Source organism: Hemiscyllium ocellatum, chromosome 16 (genome assembly GCF_020745735.1).
Source record: "Hemiscyllium ocellatum isolate sHemOce1 chromosome 16, sHemOce1.pat.X.cur, whole genome shotgun sequence".
In the NCBI taxonomy this organism is placed as follows: Eukaryota; Metazoa; Chordata; class Chondrichthyes; order Orectolobiformes; family Hemiscylliidae; genus Hemiscyllium; species Hemiscyllium ocellatum.
Genome location: NC_083416.1, coordinates 46,948,060 through 46,972,512, shown reverse-complemented (window position 1 = coordinate 46,972,512; position 24,453 = coordinate 46,948,060). Strand labels below are relative to the sequence as shown.

Here is a 24,453-nt window from a genome sequence, read left to right as displayed (position 1 = left end):
CTTACTTTATTTTAGCCAATTTCAGCCGTGACATCCCAATTCTAAATGTTGCACTTGAAGCTTCTCATACACATGAGATCTTGTTCTTATTTCTGCTGTCAATGTACCTGCTATAAATCAGTCAAAGATCTTAAGTACTCCTCTGACAAGTCGTCCCCTCCCAGAAAATGCTTGGAAACTTGAAAAACCATCTTCAAGTACTGTGCATATAACAGCTGCTATCTACAGAGAGCCACACTGCAGCCATTACTTTAACATGAAAGTCACAGATCCCTCTTAAATCCAATGAATTCAAAAATGCTGCCAAGAGCCCACACCTGTTATGATCCCAGCTGGTGTTCGAACCTGGTCTAATAGATCATATTTTCATTTGTTTTGGTTTTAATACCGAGGTCTCTTGCAGAAATGTAATTGCCCAATGTTGCAGATTTTGCTTTAACCATAAAACAGAAGGTTATTTACAAGCGAAATGAAGATAAAATAGAACAAACTAAACCATCTATTTATAAAATAACTACAAAAAAAACTTATCACACAATAAAAGTTTAATCCTATTAATCTAAAAGCAGACCTTTATGAATTGAAAATAAAAAAGTTTTATACAGTGGACAAAACACACCTCTGATACAGTACCCCAAATACCAATCCAATTAATCAAAAAACAATTTCTGAAGAAAAATTATAATGGCTACAGTTAGTTGTTCATATCAAACATGGAAAAACCCATTGGTTACCAACTCAAAAACCAGAAAACTAAATTTACAATAAATTTTAAAACATATAAATATATCCTACAGTCCAGAAAAGACTCATGTACAAACGACATTTCTTGGTCATATACATGTTTGGGCTGATAGTAAGATATTAGGTTACAATCATGGAGCATGCTTTTAGTTAGTGTCATACTTCAAGTGATTGGAGATGATAAAATATAAGATCTTTATACTCGCAGGATACATCTATCATTCAGTGAGGATATCATGCGCATATCTCTAAAATATATATGGACATACTGGCCATAAGACATAACAAAACAGGCTTCATAGAAGGTGGTATCTGTGGATTATTTTTCATCATGATTTCCTATCTTGAGCAAGTTGTTCCCACTTACAGACATTTTTATTGAATGTGATGTTTCAAAATCCATTAAGGCAGGCTCTACGTCTTGCCTGCTGGCAGACACAAAGTTTCCAAACTGTTACTGCACCAAAGATCTATGCGATCAATTAATCAGACAGTCACATTACCTGGCCTGATCAGTAAACCCAGACCTTACTTATCAAAACATTTACGCTTGGAATCTCATTCTTTTTAAGAACAGTCATGACCTTGACTTGAGACCTGATCTTCATCTGATGCCCTGGCAACTATTGTTTCCGATGCAGTCCTGAGATGGCCTGCTGGACAGCATGCCTGTTTCAGATTGGAAGTCACTTGTAATATGCAAATCAGAGTCCCAGAAAGTGCGGAGGACCCTGACTGTAATTTCAGTGTAGATATTAGCAGACCATATGCTGCGGACCCTCCACCCAACAGTGCACTGTCTAATCAGGAATCTTTAAAGGGATTGCTGGAGGCTGCTCTCAAAAGTATCTGTGGAAAAATATTAGTTCAAAACAATAACAGAAATACTCAGTAGACCTAGTAGCAATTGTGGAGAGAGAAACAAAGGATTGACATTTCATTTCAATGATCTTTCCTTAGAAAAACTGACTTGATTTCATTCTTCACAAATGCTGCCTGATCTGCTGAATGCTTTCAGCGTTTTCAAGTTTTAAGCAACCACAGTAGTTTTGTTTTTTATTATATATTAGTGAGGTGTGAAGTGGATCCTCTTATACTCCCAAGAAAGTTATCCTTTCACAACATGCTTTCTCCCATTCTGGCTCCAATTAGCAGCTGCCTGACAAAGGGAGTCAGCTGTGACTCATTCTTCGATGACTAATATGTGCAGCAGGACACCAACGTGATATGTTCATGTCACATTATAACTTGCAAAATGCTCAGGCCGAATGCGTGAAAGAACAGCTGCAATGTGCATCCTCCCTACTCTGTCACTTGTCTTTTCTATACCTTAAGCTAGAATCCATCCTAGTTATTTTGTATGTCTTGGAATGCTTCTCTGCAGATCCTGGAACCTCTAAATGATCACTCATATCATTGTTGTACGTTATCATGATGTTTAATGTTGAGGCTTGGTCACAACAAAACCAACACACATATTCTTTTTGAAATGACCAGTAACAGTTTATTACTTTGCTCTTCTACAAAACAGCCAGCTTCACAAATGGGAGTGTGTAGTTTTCTTCTCAGCTTGGAGGTGGATTACATTGCCTTCTTCCCCATTTGATTAAAATGGATAAATGTTTGAGGTTCATTGGAATAATATACAACTCAAAACAAAATGAGTCAGACCATGTATAAAATCATTTATAGGTTAACGACAAGGTTACATCTCAGATAACATGCAATGGCAGTGTAGCTATCAGCATAATTCAGTTCCATAGCTGATGCTATAGCTATTTTTAAGTCCAGATTTTTGTTCTAAATTCAAGAATAATATGTTGTTCCACACACTTCCATTCTCGTCAGATATGCAAGACTTAATATATTAACAGTGGAGTTTCTTTACAATATGTTGAAGCACAAAATATATCATTATCTACATTCTCCTCGCTTGTTGATTAGTAATCACTGCAAAAAAAAAGCACAACAGTTTAAATGTAAATTTCAGCAATCTGGCATGTGCAATTGTATTGATAATCACAAAATTTTTAAAACTATGAATTTGAAATGAAAAAATGATTGTGTGACATTACTAACAAAGCCAGAAAAATACTTATTTTATGAAGCTGAACAATGAGGTACGTGTAATTCTTCAATATGCTGACAGAAAGGATCTCAGATAGTTCAGAGTTGAGGCAAATGCAGTTACCCAATATTCATGAGGTAGGCAGGTTAACACTGGCAGAGGCTCTGCTCACATACCCTTTCCATTTTAATTAAACTCATTCATTTAATAAATTGGGAAAGGGTTGAATAAACATTCAATGATTATTCCCTTGTAGATCATTTAATAACATAAGACAAGGAATAGCATAAAAGCAAAAGAGAAAGCATACAATGTGATGAAGGTCAGTGGGAAACCAAAGGTTTAGAAAGCTTCAAAAGACCAACAGAGGGGAACAAAAAGAAGAAATAAGGAGGGAGAAGATTAAAATGGAGGGTGAGCTAACCAGTAATATAAAGAAAGACTTTAAGAGTTTCATTAGATATATGATATAATGATATTAGATATAACTGTGTGCAGTTCTGGTCGCCTCACTTTAGGAAAGATGTGGAAGCTTTGGAGAGGGTGCAGAGAAGATTTACCAGGATGTTGCCTGGAATGGAGAATAGGTTGTACGAGGACAGGTTGAGAGTTCTTGGCCTTTTCTCGTTGGAACGGCGAAGGATGAGGGGTGACTTGATAGAGGTTTATAAGATGATCAGAGGAATAGATAGAGTAGACAGTCAGAAACTTTTTCCCCGGGTACAACAGAGTATTACAAGGGGACATAAATTTAAGGTGAAGGGTGGAAGGTATAGGGGAGATGTCAGGGGTGGGTTCTTTACCCAGAGAGTGGTGGGGGCATGGAATGCGCTGCCCGTGGCAGTGGTAGAGTCAGAATCATTGACGATCTTTAAGCGGCAATTGGATAGGTACATGGATGGGTGCTTAATCTAGGATAGATGTTCGGCACAACATCGTGGGCCGAAGGGCCTGTCCTGTGCTGTATTGTTCTATGTTCTATGTTCTATAAATGGTGAAAGTAAACATTAGACCACTGGAAAATGATGCTGGAAAGACAGTAATGGGGAACAAGGAAATTACTAAAGAACTTAATAATTACTTTGTGTTAGTCTTCATGGTGGAAGACATGAGTAACATCCAAAAATTCTAGATAGTTGGGGGTGGAGCTAAGTATGGTGGCCATCACCGAGGAGAAGGTGCTAGAAAAGCTGAATGGCCTGAAGGTGGATAAATCACCTGGACAGATGGACTACACTGCAGAGTTCTAAGGGAGATATCTTAAGAGATAGTGGAGGCATTAGTGGTGATCTTTCAGGAATTGCTAAAGTCAGGGAGAGTCCCAGAGGACTGGAAAATCACTAACATGACACCCCTGTTTAAGAAGGGAGTAAAGCAAAAGACAGAAAATTACAGGCTGATTAGCCTAATTTCGGTCTAAAATTTGGAGTCCAATGTGAAGGATGAGATTCCTGAATATTTGGAAGTGTATGGTAAGATAGGGCAAAGTCAGCCTGATTTCATCAAGGGGAGGTCATGCCTGACAAATCTACTAGAATTCTTTAAGAAAATACCAAGCAAGGACAGCCAATGGATGCTATTGACCTGGACTTCAAGAAGGCCTTTGACAAGGTGCAATACAGAAAGCTGCTGAGTAAAATAAGGGCCATGGTGTTAGAGGCAAAGTGCTAGCATGGATAGAAGCCTGGTTGTCTAGCAGAAAGCAGATAATGGGGATAAAAGGATCTTTCTCAGGATGACAGTCAGTGACAAGTGGTGTTCCATAAGGCTCACTGTTGGGACCATAAATTTTCATTTAATACATTAATGATCTAGGTGAAGGAACTGAGAGCATTCTGGTGATACAAAGATAGATAGAGGGACAGGTAGCATTGAGGAGGTGGGGAGGCTGCAAAAAGATTTGGACAGGTTAGGAGAATGGGCAAAGAAATGGCTGATGGAGTACAATGTGGGAAAGTATGAAGTCATGCACTTTGGTAAGAAGAGGAGAGGCATGGACTATTTCCTAAATGTGGATAAAATTCAGAAGTCTGAAGTGCAAAGTGACTTGCATTTGTAGTCCAGGATTCTCTCCAGGTAAACTTGCAGGTTGAGTCAGTAGTTAGGAAGGCAAATGCAATGCTGGCATTTATTTTGAGAGGACATGAATATAAAAGCAGGGATGTACTTCTGAGGGTCCATTAGGCTCTGGTCAGACCTCATTCGAAGTATTGTGTGCAGTTTGAGCCCCATATCTCAGGAAGGATGTCCTGGCCCTGGAGTGGGTTCAGAGGAGGTTCAAGAGAATGGTCCCAGGAATGAAAAGCTTAATATGTGAGGAATATTTGAGGATCCTGTGACTACACTCAATGGAGTTTAGAAGGATGAGGGGGGATCTAATTGAAACTTACAGAATACTGAGTGGCATGGACAGAGTAGATGTTGGGAAGATGTTTCTGTTGTTAGGAGAGACTAAGACCTGAGGACACAGCTTTAGAGTAAAGGGAAGATGTTTTAGAATGGAGATAAGGAGAAACTTCTTCAGCCAACGTGGTGAATCTATGGAATTCATTGCCACAGAATTCTGTGGAGGCCAGGTCATTAAGTGTATTTAAGATGGAGATAGATAGGTTCTTGATTGTCAACAGGATGAAGTGTTATAGGGAGAAAGCAGGAGAATAGGGTTGAGAAACTTGACAGATAGGATTAAGTAGAGCAGACTCGATGAGTTTAATGACCATTTCTGCTCCTATGTCTTACTGTCTTATATGAATTTGTGGGACAACTAGAAGAAAAGCAGAAATAAGTGGTGAAAACATTAATTCAATTTCAGTGAGAACTCATGTTTAGTTCACCAGAAGAATATAATGGAATGTGTTTACGTCTATTGTAGAATGGTTGCCAGCTCAAACAATAAATGTTTTGTTGATTGCATTTGTTTATTAAAGATCTTAAGTTCTATACTTTTCTGACATGGACCATTTGGAAGATTTTAAACAATAAATGGTGACAATACATTCACTAATAGACTTCATCATACACACAGGTATGTTTAAAAATAATTAAAACATAACTGAAGTTGCTTTCTAACAGTTAATGAGATCCTGTGCAAAGGGAGTCAAGACCAGGTGAAGACTTCAGATGAAAGAGGCTTAAAAGCTGGGGAATAATTGGGCTCAAGAATATATATGTAATTCAATATGCACTAGAACATTGTGCTTTATGTTCTTATTTCTACATTAAAATTTTTTTATGGTTACTGCGAATTTACAACTCACGAGATTGTAATTTGGTCAAAGCTAACATTTATTGTCCACACAAACCTCTTTCCAGCTACATCATTTCACCCTATCAATATATCCTTGTATTCAATGCTACTTTGTATACTCTACTTTCACCTTGCTAGTTGCATGCATCAACTATTCCATATGGTACACTGTTTTAATTGCTCACCACTCTGATTAAATGGAGGTGCTTGTGTCTATCAATCAAAGGAAGGTGTAATTGAAGAATAAGTTGTTTACAAAGACACTCTTCATAATAAAAAGTGGAAGTACAGTTAGTTCTGCTATTACCCGATAGTGGTGTTCTTGTGCAACCCCACACTATATAAAAATCATGCAACAAAATCTTAAACACTTAGTATTAGCGATGCAATCACGTTATAGCCAACACACGTTTTTAAAGTTCACGCTCTAGAAACATTTGTCAATTGCGTTGCAGCCAATTCATATTGACGAAATGCGTGTTATAGTAGAACTACCTGTCGTCTATTTTTTAAATTGATAAAATTGTCAACCAGCATACATAGATGTGATTTTTGAATGTTTGCATTTCTGATAGATGGGACATTTTACCAATGAATTCTACAAGCAGAAATTGCCTCAGTTCAGGTTCTTCTGCACAACTGGGTTTTGCATTGGAAGCCCCATTTATGATAATACAACAGGACCAGCTTTGTGGACATTCCCAAGTTATAGGTAATCATGTATTCTTCAGACAGGACTATACATGAATATTCCATTAGTATCCTCCATCCTCCAGCAGAATGTTGAATTTCTACAATGCACCATGAAATCCCCCAAAACACACCAATTATGGCAACTTCAAAAACAATTAGCAAAACAGAATGTTGGAGAAACTCAGCAGTTCTGGCAGCAACTGTGGAGGGATGAACAGAGTTAACACTCGAGTCTGAAGGACTTTTTATTTCAGATTTCCAACCACATCTAATTTGTCTTTATTAATCTCACAGTTATAGTGTTGAAGACACATTGCTACGGATCCTGATCTTTCCAGTAAAGTAATAGTTCCATTCTGGACAAAAAAACAGTAGGAAAGCAAAGGAGATTAAAAGAAAATAAAGTGTAGCATTGACCAATCTGGTAAGTATAACTGAATACACATAAGTGTATTAAGTTTTGCATAAATACACATTAAACGCTAAAATCTATCATTCGTTGTATTTCTTGTCTGTGAAAGCTTATTTCCTAATGTTACATTTTTGTTGCACTTTTGTGTCAACGTTTCCATTATAAATTCTGTTGTTCACATTTACGTTGATGGCTGTTTACAGTAGTCATGCTGTAATTACAACATCCTACCAGTAAAGCCTCAGTTTTGCATCTACCCATCCTCCCAGCTTATGCTGCAGTGTAACCTCTGTGATCTCAGCAATTCTGCTCATCAGCTAATATTATAAAAAAATCTTATTTTAAACACCTTATGTCTGATCTGCTTCCTGCCAAAGTTTTCTCTACTACGCATACCTGTTCACAGCTGCATTGGAAACTGACTACATAAAAAGTTCAGACTTTAATTATTGCAGTTTTTCCAGTGAAGATAATATATTCACCACTGGCAGGAGAATGTAATCTCTATGTAGTAACATTGAAAAGTAATGGATCATTAAGCCCATTAAGCGTATTTTCAACCATTGAATTAGATCATAGCTGATGTGTATAATGATTACATAATAAGTATTGGTTGAGGAAATTATAATGGAAGTGTAACAATAATTGCAGAATATAGGGTACTTAAATTGTGAACTATATTAAATCTGTGATTTAATTCTTCTAACCCAGCTTCATAAGAAGACAACACTTGTTCGTTACTCCTACAATAACTCTATAAACCTACTTTCACATAGGCATTATTTAATATAGTATCTTATTTGCATCTACAGATAAACTCTCAGCATTGCAATCATGATTTATTTGTTGAAATGACTTAATTTAGCTTTTTGCTCAGTCTCCATTGCATTGTTTGAACAAATCTTGAACATTTGTTTATTAAGCCAGCGGAATCATTCAACAAATTAACACTATGTAACATTAAAATTGACTGTTCGCAGATGAATTAGGGAAGCATAAGTAAATTACCTTATGCCAACATCCTGGAATCGGCAGGCCATCTGGGCCCTGCAATGGACATAGATGCAAGAATTTAATAAATGAATGACGTTATTTCGCCTTGATCAACTCAGATTGTTTTTGGGTGGGGGGAGGGTGGGTCGTGCTATACAGTGAGGATTGTCTCACAGACAGGATATACAAAACCTAGAAAAAACTAAGCAGGACCACCAGAATCTGAGGAGGAACCAGTAAAAGTCGTTTCAAATCAGAATAATGAAGGTCCACACCTGAAAACACTAGCTTGCTTGCTTTCTGCACATGTACAGCCTGGTCAGCTGACTCGATAGAATTTTTTTGTATTTATTTCAAATTTCCAGCATTTGCTCCATTTTGCTTTTTGCGATTTTGATTTTGTTTCGTGGGAACACTAATAGAAGACCTATTATGAGTAAAAGTGACTAAACCATTTCTTATTCTCAATATTAAAATAGGTTGTGCAACTATTATGATATAAAGGGCTTAACAGAATATATGTTGATTATGCATGAGTTATAAAATCAATACTTTCCATTTGCAGCTTAATCAAATAATTGAGAAAGCACTAAATCACAGACGGAGCAGGGGCACCTCATTTAATTTGACTTTGAAATTCATCTTTGAAAACACAGCAATCCAATATCATTCCCGTGATATTATCAGAGATTAACAGCATGAACCTAAATGAAGATCTAACTGCATCTAACTTTATCAATAACTCAACAGAAGCAGAACACCTTCAACAATGTAGAATTTCCGTTATTTTAAAATGTTGTAAGAGCATAGCTTGATGTCATGTAATCTTGAAGGTTAATTGATTAGTTATTTAGAATAAAAAACATTGATTTAAATGTCATTACGTTGTCAAGTTTCATAAAATTGATATCAAACAATTATGTTTAGCAGAAAACAACAAAATTCTTCTTGTATGTCATAAATTACACATTCTATGATGCATGAGGTCAGTTATCACAGTTGGCTGGGTAGAGTGCAGTAATGCCAAGAATGTGGGTTCATTCCTGTGCTGGTTGAGGTTAACTTGCCCCCTCACCTGAGGTATGGTGCCCCTCAGTTTGAATTTACCACCAATTTCCTTACAATGAGAAAAAACCCATGGCCTTCTGGGACTAATCACTTTTACACAATGCATTGAGTGTACCTACTTAGGACAGATAAAAAACTAAATGACAGTTTAAAAAATGATATATTTCTTTTAGGACTGAAAAGGAGAAGAATCTTTTTTCAGCGAGTTCGTAAAAGTATGGAATTCTCTTCCCCAGACGGTGGTGAAAGCTGGGTCTTTAAATGTGTAGTTAAATAGGTTTATTCATAACAGAGTCAAGGATTATAGCATGCAGATAGTGGAGTTAAGACCATAACCGATCAGCCAGAATCTTACTGAATGGGCAGCAAACTCAAAGGGTAAAATGGCCTACTCTTGCCCCTTTGTCCAATTACAGGTAGCTTTGGTTATTTTTTTTACCAGATTATTTAATTTCACGATGCAGAAAGATTTTCAGTCTTTTCTAACTCCATACCAAATAAAGTGTATTTTATATATTTACTGGGTGCCATCAGAATCATTTACTGGATGTTTAAATATGGTAAATTCCATTTAATGGAAAACTAACCTTTTTTTCCACCAAATGATAGCATATTATTTAATGGGCTTTTCTGCTTCAAATCAGTCATCAAAAAACTGAACTTTGACCCTCTCATTACAAAGTGTCTACTTTTCCTCCATAAAACTTTTAAACTTTCAACAGTAACTAAATCTGTGTCTATCAGTCTCACAATTCCAAGCTTAAATCTATCCAAACACATTTCTGCTTCTACCAAAGCCTCAAAAAAAGTGACAAATGATATCCGACTTGGCTGTAATTGTGAAAAACTATCTATTCTTATCTGTGTCTGCAGTCTCAAATGTGGTTGACCATACCTTGTAGATGGTTAAAGCACAGCAGGTTAGGCAGCATCCTAGGAACAGGAAATTCGACGTTTCGGGCCAGAGCCCTTCATCAGGAATGATGAAGGGCTCTGGCCCGAAACGTCGAATTCCCTGTTCCGAGGATGCTGCCTAACCTGCTGTGCTTTAATCAGCAACACATTTTCAGCTCTGATCTCCAGCATCTGCAGACCTCACTTTTTACTTATACCTTAAGATTTTAGGGAAGGAAATTTTCCAGCTCCATCCATCTAGATGCTCCTTAAAATCTATGATCAAGTCCATGATCTAATATCTAATTATTTAACTAAATTTCTTTGATAATACTCCTTTGATAACATACTTAGTATGTTTTATATGTATTATCAAAGTATTATCAATACCTAGTACGTTTTAATATGTTAAAGGTACCATGCAAAACAAGTTTGAGTCATGCAGCATGGAAATGGATCATTCAGTCCAACTCATCCATGCTGACCAGTCTTCCAAACTAACCAAGTCCCACTTGTCTCTGTTTGGCCCATATCCTTCTAAACTTTTCCTATTCAAGCACCTGTCCAAATATATTTTAAATGTTTTAACTGTACCTGCATCCACTACTTCTCTGGCAGTTCATTCCACATTTGAACCATCCGCTGTATGAAAATGTTGCCCCTTTTAAATCTTTATCCTCGTATCTTAAATCAATGCCCTCTTGTTTTGATCTGCCCCACCCTAGGGAAAAGACATTAGCTGTCCACCTTGTCTATGTCCTTCATGAGTTTATAAACCTCCATAAAGTCACCTCTCAACCTCCTATACTCCAGTGAAAAATGTGTCAGCCTATCCTTATAATGCAAATCCTCCAGTCCTGGCAACATCCTTATAAATCATTTCTGCATCCTCTCCAATTTGATAATATCCTTCAGTAGCAGGGTACCTAGGACAGTACATAATATTCCTAAAGTGGCCTCATCAACATCCTGGACAACCCCAATATGACGACATCTCAATTTCTATTCTCAAAGATCTGAACAAAGGCAAACATGCCAAACGTCTTCTTAACCACCGTCTACCCGCAATGCAATTTTCAAAGAACTGTGTACTTGAACCCCTGGCTCTCTCTGTTCGATAACACTACCCAGAGCCTTACTATGAACTGTACAAGTCCTTTCCTTGTTTGTTTTACCAAAATGCAATACCTCTCATTTATCCAAATCTAACACTCCGCAGCCCAATGGCCCAATTGATCAAGGTCCCTTTGTAAGCTTAGATAGACCTCTTCACATTCAACTACACCACTAATATTAGTGTCATCTGTAAACTTACTAATCATGCCTCCTAAATTCTCATTCAAATCATTTATATACATAACAAATAATACCCTTGGGACCCAGTACTGATCTAATCTTCTTATAGCTATACACATTAAAAAATTCAAGGTTTCTGCGAAGATTTGTAGCTCGGGTGTTCGTTGTTGTGGTTCTGTTCGCCGAGCTGGAAGTTTTTGTTGCAAACGTTTCGTCCCCTGGCTAGGCGACATCATCAGTGCTCTGGAGCGTCCTGCAAAGTGCTTCTTTGATATTCACGAGAGAAGAAGAAAAGGATAGCCAACTCCCATTCCTAGACGTGATAGTACAGAGAACACCGAACGGAGAATTCACCACAAGGGTACACAGGAAAACAACACACACAGACCAAGTCCTAAACTATGAAAGTAACCACCCCAACACACACAAACGAAGCTGCATCAGGACACTATTCAAAAAAGCCACAACACACTGCAGTACACCAGAACTGCAAAAAGAGGAAGAGGAACACCTATACAAGGTATTCACCAAAAAAGGATACCCGCGCAACTTTATCAACAGATGCCTAAGAAACAGACCACGGAATGAGGACATGCCACAACCAAAAGGACTAGCCGCACTACCATACATCAGGAGCATTTCAGAACTGACAGCCAGACTACTGCGACCCTTAGGACTCATAACGGCATACAAACCAACAGCCACGCTCAGACAACAACTCAGTAGAACAAAGGACCCGATACCCAACATGAGCAAAACTAATGTAGTTTACAAAATACCATGCAAGGACTGCACAAAACACTATATAGGACAAACAGGAAGACAGCCAACAATCCGCATACATGAACATCAACTAGCCACAAAACGACACGACCAGCTATCCCTAGTAGCCACACACGCAGACAACAAGCAACATGAATTCGACTGGGAAAACACTACTATCATAGGGCAAGCCAGACAGAGAACAGCCAGGGAATTCCTAGAGGCATGGCATTCATCCACAAACTCCATCAACAAACACATCGACCTGGACCCAATATACCAACCACTACAGCGGACAGCTGAAACTGACACCCGGAAGCGGCAAGGACAGACCACTATAAATACCGGAAGAAACATCAAAGAAGCACTTCGCAGGAGGCTCCAGAGCACTGATGATGTCCCTAGCCAGGGGACGAAACGTTTGCAACAAAAACTTCCAGCTCGGCGAACAGAACCACAACATTAAAAAATGCACTCTTTTTAGAGGAATCAAAATAGTTCAGTCAAAGTAAGGTTACTATCTATAATTTCTACAAACTGTACCTTTTGGTATGCTCAGATAGTAATCATTATTGTATGAAACTGAGTAGGGCCTTATATTTTGCTAAACTGAAATAAGAATCTTTTGCAGAAAATGTTATATTTCAAAAGCAACTGGAACGTATTAAAAGTTCAAATCTATTTTTCCTTACGAAAATTTAAAATGCTGACAAAAAACTAGGATTACTTTCTTGAGACATGGAATTTGAAAGGGGCATTGTGTCAGGTTTGAGGGTCTAAAAGGGTAAAGACTTATGAGTCCTTTAAAGACCATTCACTTATGATAATATCATATGGACCTGTGGGACTTTTAGCTTGGGACCTTGAAGGAATTAGACCGAATATCCAGGTCTGCCTCAAACACTCTGTAACAATGTTGATCATATCAATGCAACTAGTGGCTAATATACAATAAACTAATCCTTGTTCAATACACGTGCCTCTTCTAGTTAAATCAATAAATGTTCTTTCTCTACCACATTAGACCAAGCAGATCCTATAGGTCCGGATTATTAAAGAGGACGATGACAGATTGTGAGGTGCAGACCTGGTCCAACTATACGTACAACATGAAGTTATGCTAAACTTATAAATGGCTTGAGTCAGGCTGTATCAGTTACTTACTGCATTTCTGGTTTTTATTCTCTAATGATTTTAACATTAGTTTCCCAACCCATTGGCTTCCACTTCCAGAAGCTGCTCGTAAATACAGACCTTGGAGTTCGGAGTGGAAATATAAAATCAGGGAACATGCAAGTAGTGTATAAATGCCAGCATAGACTAATTGTGCTGAATGTCTCACTTCTGTGCTGTGCATTATTTGTAAATTCAAGTGTCTTCTGTCAAATTGTTTCCTTTATTTCATTCTCTAATTTAAGTGTCATGGATGTTCCGTATAAGTCGAAACTTTACAAAACTTTAAAAAACAAAATGTGCTCTTTCCCCGAGCAGCAAAATTACTGGACATATTTCTAAGATAATAAAACAGAAATCACATACCACTGGACACGGCTGATCTAACCCAGGGGGTCCTTGTTCTCCCTTTTGCCCCTTGCTTCCTTTTTTACCTGGATAACTTCTCTCACCCTGTGGAGATAAGGGCGAGATAAGTGTTTCAATCCAATCTAATGTTGATGCAATATCAGCCAATGTTTATCTGTGTACAAGATACACATTTCTTTCTCTACCTTTTACAAAAATGCAGTGAAATTCAGTTATCAGTGCAGAACGCTACGTAATGCAGGAATAAATTCACAATCTGATAAAGCATTTAACCAAGTTTTACTTTTGCAGTTGCCTGCAACATTTAATGTATTTTTAAAATGCTACGCTTGATGGTTCCTCAACTATAGAGGGTGCACTTCCTGCTGCACATGTAGTTACAGTGACTGATAAGAACAGGAGTGTCTGACATCATATTCACTCTGAGGGAGCTGGATCAGTGTCAATGTAAATAAAAGATGACTTGGTGATGGGCTATCAGCCTCTGTGGAGTTACTTCAGTGGTAATAGGAGTGGGATAAATGTTGTAACCATGCAAAACCATCTACGAGCTGAAACCCAACTGGACCTCAAACAGGCACCACTATTGGCTTTATCATTGGAAAATGAGGCAACTGAAACATATGAGTTGCAGAGTATTCTGATGGAAGTGGACTCCCTCGCCATTCTGACTGAGCTTGGGAAACACCACTTGAGTGAAGGCAATTGTATAGCCTCACTCAGGGCATACTCTGAACGGAGGGATTCTAGGTCAGCCCACAGCAAAACCCCAAAACCAAGCCAAGCCTCAGCCAAACACGTAACATTCTCTTCAGTATCCAGGCTGGCAAGCCATTGTAGTTGCTGCTTGTATGCAGACTTGAGGCAAAGAGTTCCACTGGGCCTAAATTGAGTAAAAGAACCCATAGTCCAGTATCCAATAAAGTGCAGAGTCTGGAGAGAGTCCACCTTCATCTGGTTTGGAACAGTTAAATTGAGTAACAACATCAAAATCAGAATCAAAGTACATGTCTGTTTAAACGGTCATGAGGTTATAATGTAGGTCCATACTGGCTTGATCATTTCATTGATCACAGAACTAGTCTTTCACAAAATTCACTCTGGACTCTAACCTGTAAGTTTGCAAGACCTTGGCTAGACTGAGAACATTTACAAGTTCAGGGTGGCTAGCACTGCTGCCTCACAGAGCAAGGGATCTGGGTTCGATTCCTACCTCAGGCAACTGTCTGTGTGGAGTTTGCACATTTTCCCCATGTCTGCATGGGTTTCCTCCGGGTACTCCAGTTTCCTCCCACAATCCAAAGATGTGCAGGTTAGGTGGATTGGCCATGCTAAATTGCCCGTAGTGTTCAGGAATGTGTAGGTTAGGTGCATTAGTCAGGGGTAAATGTAGGGTAAGGGAAATCGTCTGAGTGGGATACTCTTTGGAGGGTTGGTGTGGACTTGTTGGGTTGAAGGGCCTGTTTCCACATTGTAGGGATTCTATGTTTCTATGAAGGGTACAACTTTGGTTATGAAAAGCAACTAGTTCAGTTACCACTGATTGTAGTTAAAGGTTCAGGCCAAGCTTGATTATGCAAATGTTGAGAAGGATTCACCCACATTGTCTTGACATTTTTTAAATTATAAAATGGCTGCCTGAGTGAAATCGGAATTAAATACTCAGATGCTTTTCAGGAAGATCTGGGGATTATCAAAGGAGCCAAGGCCACCTTGCATAATGACCAGGAAGCAATTCCATGATTCTGCAAGGCCTGCCTTGTGCCATTTGCCTTATGGACAAAAGCAGAGGCTGAAATCAGAAGGCTGGAAAATGAAGGAATCACCAAGTCAGTCCAGTCTGTGGAATAGGCAGCACTGGTCATAACAATTGTGAAGCTCCAACAGAGCTTTGTGGGCATTTTAAGCAAATGGTAAACTGCTTTTCTCAGCTGGATAAATACCCAATCCTTTGAATTGAGGATTTATCTGTAGAGCTGGTGGTGGTGGTTGGGGGTGGGATGGGTGGGGGTGCGGTTGTCCTTCATGAAGCTATGAGTACTTGCAATTACAACTGGATGAGAATTCTCAGACGCATGCTAAATTAATAACCAGAAGGGTTTGTATCAATATACAAGACTGCTATTTGGCATATTGTCTGTCTGCTCAAATATTGCACAGGCTATGAAGAACATTTTACAAGGTTGCCATTTATCTAGGTGATGTGCTAATGACAGAAGACCAATAAGGAGCACTTCAAGAACTTGGACATATTCCCACCTGGGAGAATCATCTAAGGACTATGTTTTAGGAGGGAAAAATGCGTGGTCCAGGCACCCCAAGTGACCTTAGGCTACAGAGTTGACAAGACCAGATTACACCTGTTGGAAGGTAATGGGAGGGCGATCAAAGGTGCCCTGGCTCCTACATCTGTAAGGGAGCTTAGGTCTTTCCTTGGGCTGGTGAATTATTATGGAAAGTTCATATATAACCTGGCCTCCATTCTGACAGCTTTGAATGAAACCTTAAAGGAAAAGGGCAGGTAAGCCTTGGAAATGGTTGCGTAACCAAAGCATAGCTTTCAGGGAAATGAAGAAACAGCCATCAGCCTCTCTGGTGTTGGTACACTATGATTCCAAACGAGATCTGGAATTGACATGTGATGCCTCCCCATACAGCACTGAGTTAGTATTAACTCCCAGCTAGCCCAATGAAGAGGTACACCTAATAGCATATGCATCCAGGATTTTGGCAAATGCAGAGTGTAAATACACCCAGATAAAGAAGGAAGAAATGGTAACAGGAATGCCGATGCTGAACACAAAACTCTACGTGATAGAGACAGTTTACTTCGTGGGACAAAATTTGGTATCAGAACTACAGGAATGCCCCTAAATGGGTAATGGGCATGGTCGAAGCAAGGACAAGTCCAGTGACAGAAAACGTTCAGGTTGGTGTGATGACCCTGAACAAGCACGTGGACCATATGAAAGCTGCAAACTCGCAAACATGTCCAGACTCTCGATAGACTTGCTGACCGTTCCAGAATCCGGGGGTTCTCCCTCTCCAGCAAGCATTGAAGATACCTCGGAATTGGAGATGGACACAGTGGAGGATGCCTTGGCTCCTTTGCCACCTGAAGATGAGAATGAATTTCTTTCGAGATGCTCCAGGCGCAAGAGACGAACTATGGTGCATTACACAATGCCTGTATCAGAGGGGGAATTGGAGGAAACTGACCCGGTGCTAAAACACCATAAGAGGAGTTAAAAACAAAAGGCCTATGCCCCAGACTCAGAGGGGGAAGGAATGTCGTGAGCGTAATGATGTCAGCGAGGTGGACTTCAGAGAATGAGTTCCCTAATTGGGGCTGTTAATCTGGTCCAATCAGAAAGTCCTGCTTGACATATAAGTACAGGAGTAGTGTTAGGGCCCGGGTGTCCTTGGAGAAGGAGCACGCGGTGTCCACCAACACCCTGGAGTTGTTCAGGGAGAGGTGGGCGCCGCAGGGAGTGGAGTGCATCATTTCCCCCTCCAACTCTATTTTGATTTAGTCCCTGCCCTCCCCTTCACTGTTTTGATCACACAGCATTGCCCTTTGATGTGAAGGGCACTGCTCGTCACAGGCCACTCGGGTGTTTTCCTACTGTTCCTGGTGGTGGAAATTGAATAAAGATTTGTACACCTTGTCTCTCACTGTGTCTCACACCTGCGCGCACACACCATGGGTGCTGGGGTTAAAAATAATAAGCACTACCGCAGTTAGGCGGTAGTGTAGGGGTTAATAAAAAAAAAAATATAAAAAGCTCTAAAAAAAGAAGGAAAAAAAAAGAAAAAAAAAAAAAAAACAGGAGATTTACATTAGAGCCCGGGTGTCCTTGGAGAAGGAGCACGCGGTGTCCACCAACACCCTGGAGTTGTTCAGGGAGAGGTGGGTGCCGCAGGGAGTGGAGTGCATCATTTTCCCCTCCAACTCTATTTTGATTTAGTCCCTGCCCTCCCCTTCACTGTAAAAAAAAAAGAAAAAAAAAAAGAAGAAAAAGAGAAAAAAAAAGAAAAAAAAAAAGAAAAAAAAAAAAAAAAAAAAAAAAAAAAAAAAAAAAAAAAAAAAAAAATAAGTACAGGAGTAGTGTTAGGGCTCGGGTGTCCTTGGAGAAGGAGCACGAGGTGTCCACCAACACCCTGGAGTTGTTCAGGGAGAGGAGTGCATCATTTCCCCCTCCAACTCTATTTTGATTTAGTCCCTGCCCTCCCCTTCACTGTTTTGATCACACAGCATTGCCCTTTGATGGGAAGGGCACTGCTCGTCACAGGCCACTCGGGTGTTTCCCCCTGTCAGGAGTTGGACCAGTGGCAGTGTTGTGCCTGGAGAAGGAGAAGGAGAAGGAGAAGGAGAAGGAGAAGAACAAGGAGGAGGTGGAGGAAGGAGGTGAGAGCTGTGTGTTCTGGGCCCTGTGTTTGAGCTGACCTGGGGCCCACTCCCACTGCTGGTCTCTGGGACCCCGCCTGGGCCTGCCTCCACCACCGCAGCCTGGGACTCGCCTGAGGCCCCTTCCCACAACCTCCACCACTGGTACGACCTGAGGCCCACCTCCACTGCTGGGACCGAGGGCCAGCCTGGGACTTGCCAGAGCCTGCCTCAACTGCTGCTGTCGCCTGAGGCCTGCCTCCACCACCACTGCCTGAGGCCACTCCCCAACCAAGGGCCTGCCTGGGACTCGACAGAGGCCTGCCTCAACTGCTGTCGCCTGAGGCCTGCCTCCACCACTGCAGCCTGGGACTCGCCTGAGGCCACTCCCCACAACCTCCACCACTGCTGCGACCCGAGGCCCACCTCCACCGCTGCTGCCCAGGACTCAATTTTGGGGCTGCCTGGGACTTGTCTTGGGGCCCCCCCAACAGGCCTGCCCCCAACACTGCAATTGAGGGCCTGCCGAGGACTTGCCTGAGGCCTGCCTCCACCACCGCTGCCTAGGACTCGCCTCGGGTGACTGGCCTCGGGCACCTCCCCAAGGACTTCATCGCTAATACTGCCAGAGGCCCACCTCCACCGCTGCTGCCGGGGGCCGACGGAGTATGGCGAGCCCGAAGGTCGCAGGGCCCAGCCGGACCTACGCCGGGGTAGCCGCTGCCTTGGGCTCGGCTGGCCCAACCCCGGCCGCAACCGCATCCCCCTTCAGGCACCTGACCAAACGCCTGGGGGTCAAGGCCTATCCCCATCCCAACATGACCATCGAGGCCTGCAGTAAGGCCATGGCTGGTGTGGTCGGCCCACTGGCCATCGTCGCTGCGGCCCGCATGTACGGGAAGGCCGTCTTCTTCCTTAAGACCGAGCAGGCGGTCCACCTGGCCGTGGAGAGGGGGCTCACTGTGGGCGGGACATATTTGCCAGTCGACCCCTTGGAGGTCACGGCCCAGAGAGTCGTGATCTCCAACGTCCCGCCCTTCATTGCCAGCGAGCTCCTTCTTCCCCACCTCAACACCTTGGGGGAGATCCGGTCAGGTGTTCAACCGCTCCTGCTCGGTCTTAAGGACCCCACCCTCCGCCATGTATACTCCTTCCGACGCCAGGTGTTTATTTGCCTGGCCCGGGAGGAGGTCACGGAGGGATCCTTCACCATCCTCCACGAGGGCGCGGCCTACCGCGCCTTCTGGACGGCGGACGGCGTGCGGTGCCACCTGTGCCGCGAGGTGGGGCATATTAGAAAAAACTGCCCCACCCAGAAGGCTGCCCAGCCCACACCAACGGCTGCGGGTGGTGCCGCCGCACCCATTCCCCCTCCCCCAAAGCCAACACCACAAGCCCCGGCTCCGGGGGCTAAGCCGGAGGCTCCTAATACCTCAGCCTCTGGCAGGGAGGGGGGTGAGCGTCCGACCGGACAGAAGGTGCCCAGAAAGACGCTACGCGTCAAGCCCGCCCACGGGGAGACCACCCTATCCCCATCCCCTTCCCCTTCCCCTTCCCCTCCACATAACCCACGACCTGCCCCGCCCCGGCACGACAATGCCCCTGCGGCCGTGCCAGCGTCACCCCGGCGCGGGAACCCTGACCCCCGAACCCCCAAACCCGTACCTGATCCCGGCCCCACTGACCCCGACCCCAACACCGACCCCCACCTCGTTAAGGAAACTCCTGGGGCTTCAACCCCCCCTCCAGAAACTGAGCCCCGCCCCACCCAGCCACCCCCTGGCACTAACCTGGGGGGAACCATCGCTGCTCCACTTCCTGCAGCGACCGTGTCTCTGGGCCCCGGAGAGGGAACTGGGCCCCTGCCCCGCCCGCCATCACCTGATATACCAGGGGCGGGGCAGGAAGTGACACGGCTGACCCTCTCCACCCTGGCCACGCCCCCTGCATTCCCCCAGCCAATCATATTCCGGGAAAGGCGGGGGGGAGGGACCTCGGGCCCCACGACCACCAAGGCGGGCGGGGAGGGGAAGACCCATAAATCCCCCCCTGTCTCTCTGGGGAAGAGGCGCCGGCCCTTGGAGGGGGGAGAAATCCCATCAGCGCGCCGGCGGCGCTGCCCCTCTCCAGGGGATGAGCCGACGGTGTCTCCCCACTGTCCTGCACCATGGCCTGACCTGCCCAAACCCCCAGGGGCGACAGCCGGGCCTTCCACCGCCATAACTCCTCCAGCCCCTGGGGAGGATTTTAATACCGTCACGGGCCATGGTGCAGGCGGCCGTGTTCTTTTTAACATTGGGTCGTCGAGCGGTGGAGGGGAGGAAGGTGTTATCCTCGCTCCTCCCTCCCAGACTGTTTTTCCGGGGGCCTTGGCCCTGGGGGAGGACCTTTTCCCCGAGGAGCCGGGCGTCCCGGTGTCGGGAGAGGAGCGGGGCCCCGAGCCTCTGCCGCCCGGCGACCCGAACTCGGGGCGTTCCGGGAAGGGGTGCGCCGAGGAAGATACGGAAGGTGACCCTGGGGGTGGGGTCACTGGAGGTTTGAGGCCAGTTGGCGGTGCCGGACCAGCCCCCATCCTCTCGGTGGGGGAGGGGTCGGTGACCGAAGGCGACCTCCCGGAGGAGGGTTCTGGATCGGTGGCGGACACCGGGGACGACGCGGAGTCCGTCTCCAGCGACATTTTCGAGTCCCAGGTGCCCCCCACCGATCTCCCCCTCATCCCCCTCGAGGAACTCCGGGAATTTGTCGAGGAAACTCGGAGTCGCCGGGATAGAGCCCAACTGGCGCTCGACCGCTGGAGCTCCTTCGAAAGAGTCTACTGGTCGGCCCACGCTGCGCGCCAGGCGCCCGGGCTTGACGTCAATGAGCGAAAGCGAGTCAGGAACTTCCTGGGAGCACTCCTGGTGAGGGCGAGGGACTTCTGTGCCCCTCTCTCGTCCTCCCAGTAAATATGTACATAGTTTAACTGTGTGTACTGGTGGTGGTTGCACTATACTTCCGACATGGAGACAACTATAGCCAGCCTCAACATCAACGGCAGCAGGGAGTCACAGCGCAGATTCCAGACCCTCTCGGTCCTTCGGGACGGGAGATATGCGGTGTGCTTCCTGCAAGAAACCCACACTACCCCGGGAGACGAAGCCACCTGGCTCCTGGAGTGGCGAGGGGGGGTCTACATGAGTCACCTCACCCGCAGATCTGGCGGGGTGGCTATCTTGTTGGCCCCGCATTTTCAGCCGGAGATCTTGGGGGTCAGGGAGCCAGTGCCAGGCCGTTTGCTTCACCTGACGGTTCGGCTGGGGGGCGCGGTGCTTCACTTGGTGAACGTCTACGCTCCCCTGGCCGGGCCGAGGCAAGCGAGCTTCTTCGAAGAAGTGTCCGCTCATCTCGCTTCCATCGACGAGAACCAGTGCGTTGTCCTCGGGGGAGATTTTAACTGCGTCCTCGAGGACAGGGACCACGGCGGTGCCCGCACGGGTTCGACGTCGGGGAGGAGGTTGGGGGACTTGGTCAAGTCCTTGGACCTGGTGGACGTCTGGCGGAATCTCCATCCTGACTCCATCGCCTTCACCTTCGTGAGGCCTGGGGTCGGAGCGTCCAGAATCGACCGCCTGTACGTTTCGCGGGCGTACGCCTCCTGTTTTCCGAAGGCCTCCACGCGGCAGGTGTCGTGCACGGACCATCACCTGGTGTGGGCGGAACTCCTTCCGTTCGGCGCCAGGTTGGGCTCCGCGTACTGGCACTTTAACAACCTGCTGCTGGAGGACGAGCGGTTCCGGGACTCGTTTCGTCGTTTCTGGGCCGGCTGGAGAAGGAAGTGGGGAAGCTTCCCCTCCCTGAGGCTATGGTGGGACGTGGGCAAGGCTCACGTCCGCGTCTTCTGTCAGGAGTACGCGAGGGGGTCGACGAAGAGGCGGAAATCCAGGATCGGGGAGTTGGAGAGGGAGATGCTCGACCTGGAGTCACGCCTCGGTCAGCCCGACGCGGACCCGGCCCTGCGCGGGGTGTACGAAGAGAAGAAGGCCGCGCTCCGGGACCTGCAGCTCGTCGGGGCTCGGGGCGCGTACGTGAGGTCGCGGCTCCAGCTCCTCCAGGACCTGGACCGCGGCTCCCCCTTCTTCTACTCGCTGGAAAAAAGGCGTGGCACCCGTCAGCAGCTCCTTGTGCTGCTGGCCGACGACGGGTCCCTCGTCTCGGATCCGGAGGGTATCAGGGCCCACGTCCGATCCTATTACACGGCCCTGTTCTCTCCGGATCCGTCCAGCGAGGACGCTCGCAGAGTTCTGTGGGAGGACCTGCCGCAGCTCAGCCCGGAGGACGCCGGAAGGCTCGACGCTCCCGTCACCTTAGAGGAGCTGACCGGCGCCCTCGACCGGCTCTCGCGGGGCAAATCCCCGGGGCTGGACGGGCTGACTGTGGAGTTCTTCAGGGCGTTCTGGGACGTCCTGGGGAGCGACTACGCACAGGTCCTGGGGGAGTGTCTAAATGCCGGAGAGCTGCCCCTTTCTTGGCGCAGGGCGGTCATCGTCCTGCTGCCAAAGAAGGGGGACCTTCGTTCTTTGAAGAACTGGCGTCCGGTCTCCCTCCTCAGCACGGACTACAAAATCTTTGCCAGGGTGTTGTCTTCTCGCCTGGCTTCCGTGCTGGCCCACATGATTCACCCGGACCAGTCCTACACGGTCCCGGGCCGGAGGATACAAGACAACGTCCATCTGGTCCGGGACCTGATCCATTTCTGTCGACGGGCTGGTCTGCCGAGCGCCTTCCTGTCTCTCGACCAGGAGAAGGCGTTCGACAGGGTCGATCACGAGTACCTGCTCGGGACTCTGCGGGCGTTCGGGTTCGGGACGCAGTTCGTCGCCCGGATCCGACTTTTGTACGCCGCCGCAGAGTGTCTGGTTAAAGTTAACGGGTCCCTGACGGCGCCCCTTCGCTTCGGGAGAGGAGTGCGTCAAGGCTGCCCCCTGTCCGGCCAGCTGTATTCCCTGTGCGTGGAGCCTTTCCTGCGCCTCTTGCGGAGGAGGTTGTCGGGGCTGGTTCTGCGCGGCGCGGGCGCGGGGGTGGTCCTCTCGGCCTACGCCGACGACGTGCTCCTCACTTTCACCGACCCGGCTGACCTGGGGAGGATGCGCGAGTGCCAGGCCGTGTACTCGGCGGCGTCTTCCGCCAGGATCAACTGGGCCAAATGTTCCGGGCTACTGGTGGGTCCGTGGCGGGTGGACTCCCTGCCGGAGGAGTTTCGGGGGTTCAGCTGGAGTACCACCCATCTCCTCTACCTGGGGGTCTACCTCAGCCCGACCGAGGAATCCTGGCCGGCCAACTGGCAGGAGCTGGAGGCCAAAGTCTCGGCTCGCCTAGGCCGCTGGACAGGACTGCTCCGAGTGCTATCTTACAGGAGCCGAGTGCTGGTCATAAACCAGCTGGTGGCCGCCATGCTGTGGTACCGGCTGGTCACTTTGGTCCCTCCTCCTGGCTTTGTCGCTGACATCCAGAGAACGTTGGTCGACTTCTTCTGGGACAAAAAGATGCACTGGGTCGCTGCGCAGGTTCTGAGTCTCCCCATTGAGGAGGGCGGTCAGTCGCTGGTGTGCGTCCGCACCCAGGTCGCGACCTTCCGCCTTCAGACCTTGCAGCGATACCTTTACGTCGAGCCTCCTCCTAGGTGGTGCGCCCTGGCGACGTATTTTTTCCGCCAGGTGCGTAACCTCAACTACGACACGCAGCTCCTGTTCGTCGATCGTGACGGTTTGGAGGTCGCCCTCAAGGTGCTGCCTGTCTTTTACCAGGACCTGATCACTGTCTGGAACATGGTCGAATCGCGTCGCGCCTACCCTCCGGCAGGAGTAGCGGCTGTCGTCAGGGAGCCGTTGCTCAGGAATCCGCACCTCCGTGCTCGCGGGTTCGAGTGGCTGTCGGAGGGGAGGGCCGTGGCGGCGAGGGTGACCAGGGTCGGGGACGTGCTGGGTGCCGGGGGCCTGGGCTGGACATTGCCGCAAGACATAGCGAGCAGGGCAGCGGTAGACGTCCGGTACGTGGCCACCGGCATCCGACGCCTTAAAACGGCGGTGCTCGGACCCGACGTAGTGCACCAGTTGGAGGACGCTCAGGTGTGCGGTGGGATCCCGTCCGCGCTCACCCCTGCCCGGACGGAATTTCACATCGGCCCCAGGGTCCCGTACTTCCCGCGGGAGCCTGTGCCCCACAACCTGAGCCGCCTCCGTAATTTTAGGTTTGTCCCGTTCAAGGACGTTAAAAGGCGGGTCCTGTACAGACTGCTGCTGCACACCGTCCACCTCTTCTCCCTCATCCACCGCCCGGACACGCCCTGGCGTGCCCATTTGCCACTGGGC

At 46.1% G+C, this 24,453-nt stretch overlaps 1 protein-coding gene across 1 annotated transcript in view; it reads right to left on the bottom strand.

Moving 5' to 3' along the window:
- Positions 1–2,222: 2,222 nt before the first annotated feature.
- The window catches only part of LOC132823071 (collagen alpha-1(XXIII) chain-like), a 241,715-nt gene continuing 219,484 nt past the window's right edge, over positions 2,223–24,453 (bottom strand). The window contains exons 17-19 of the mRNA XM_060836612.1: positions 13,717–13,803; positions 8,173–8,211; positions 2,223–2,694 (exon numbers count right to left, since the gene is read on the bottom strand). Coding sequence (XP_060692595.1) covers positions 2,692–2,694; positions 8,173–8,211; positions 13,717–13,803 — 129 coding nt within the window. The 3' untranslated portion in view covers positions 2,223–2,691. The remainder of the gene's footprint in view (positions 2,695–8,172; positions 8,212–13,716; positions 13,804–24,453) is intronic.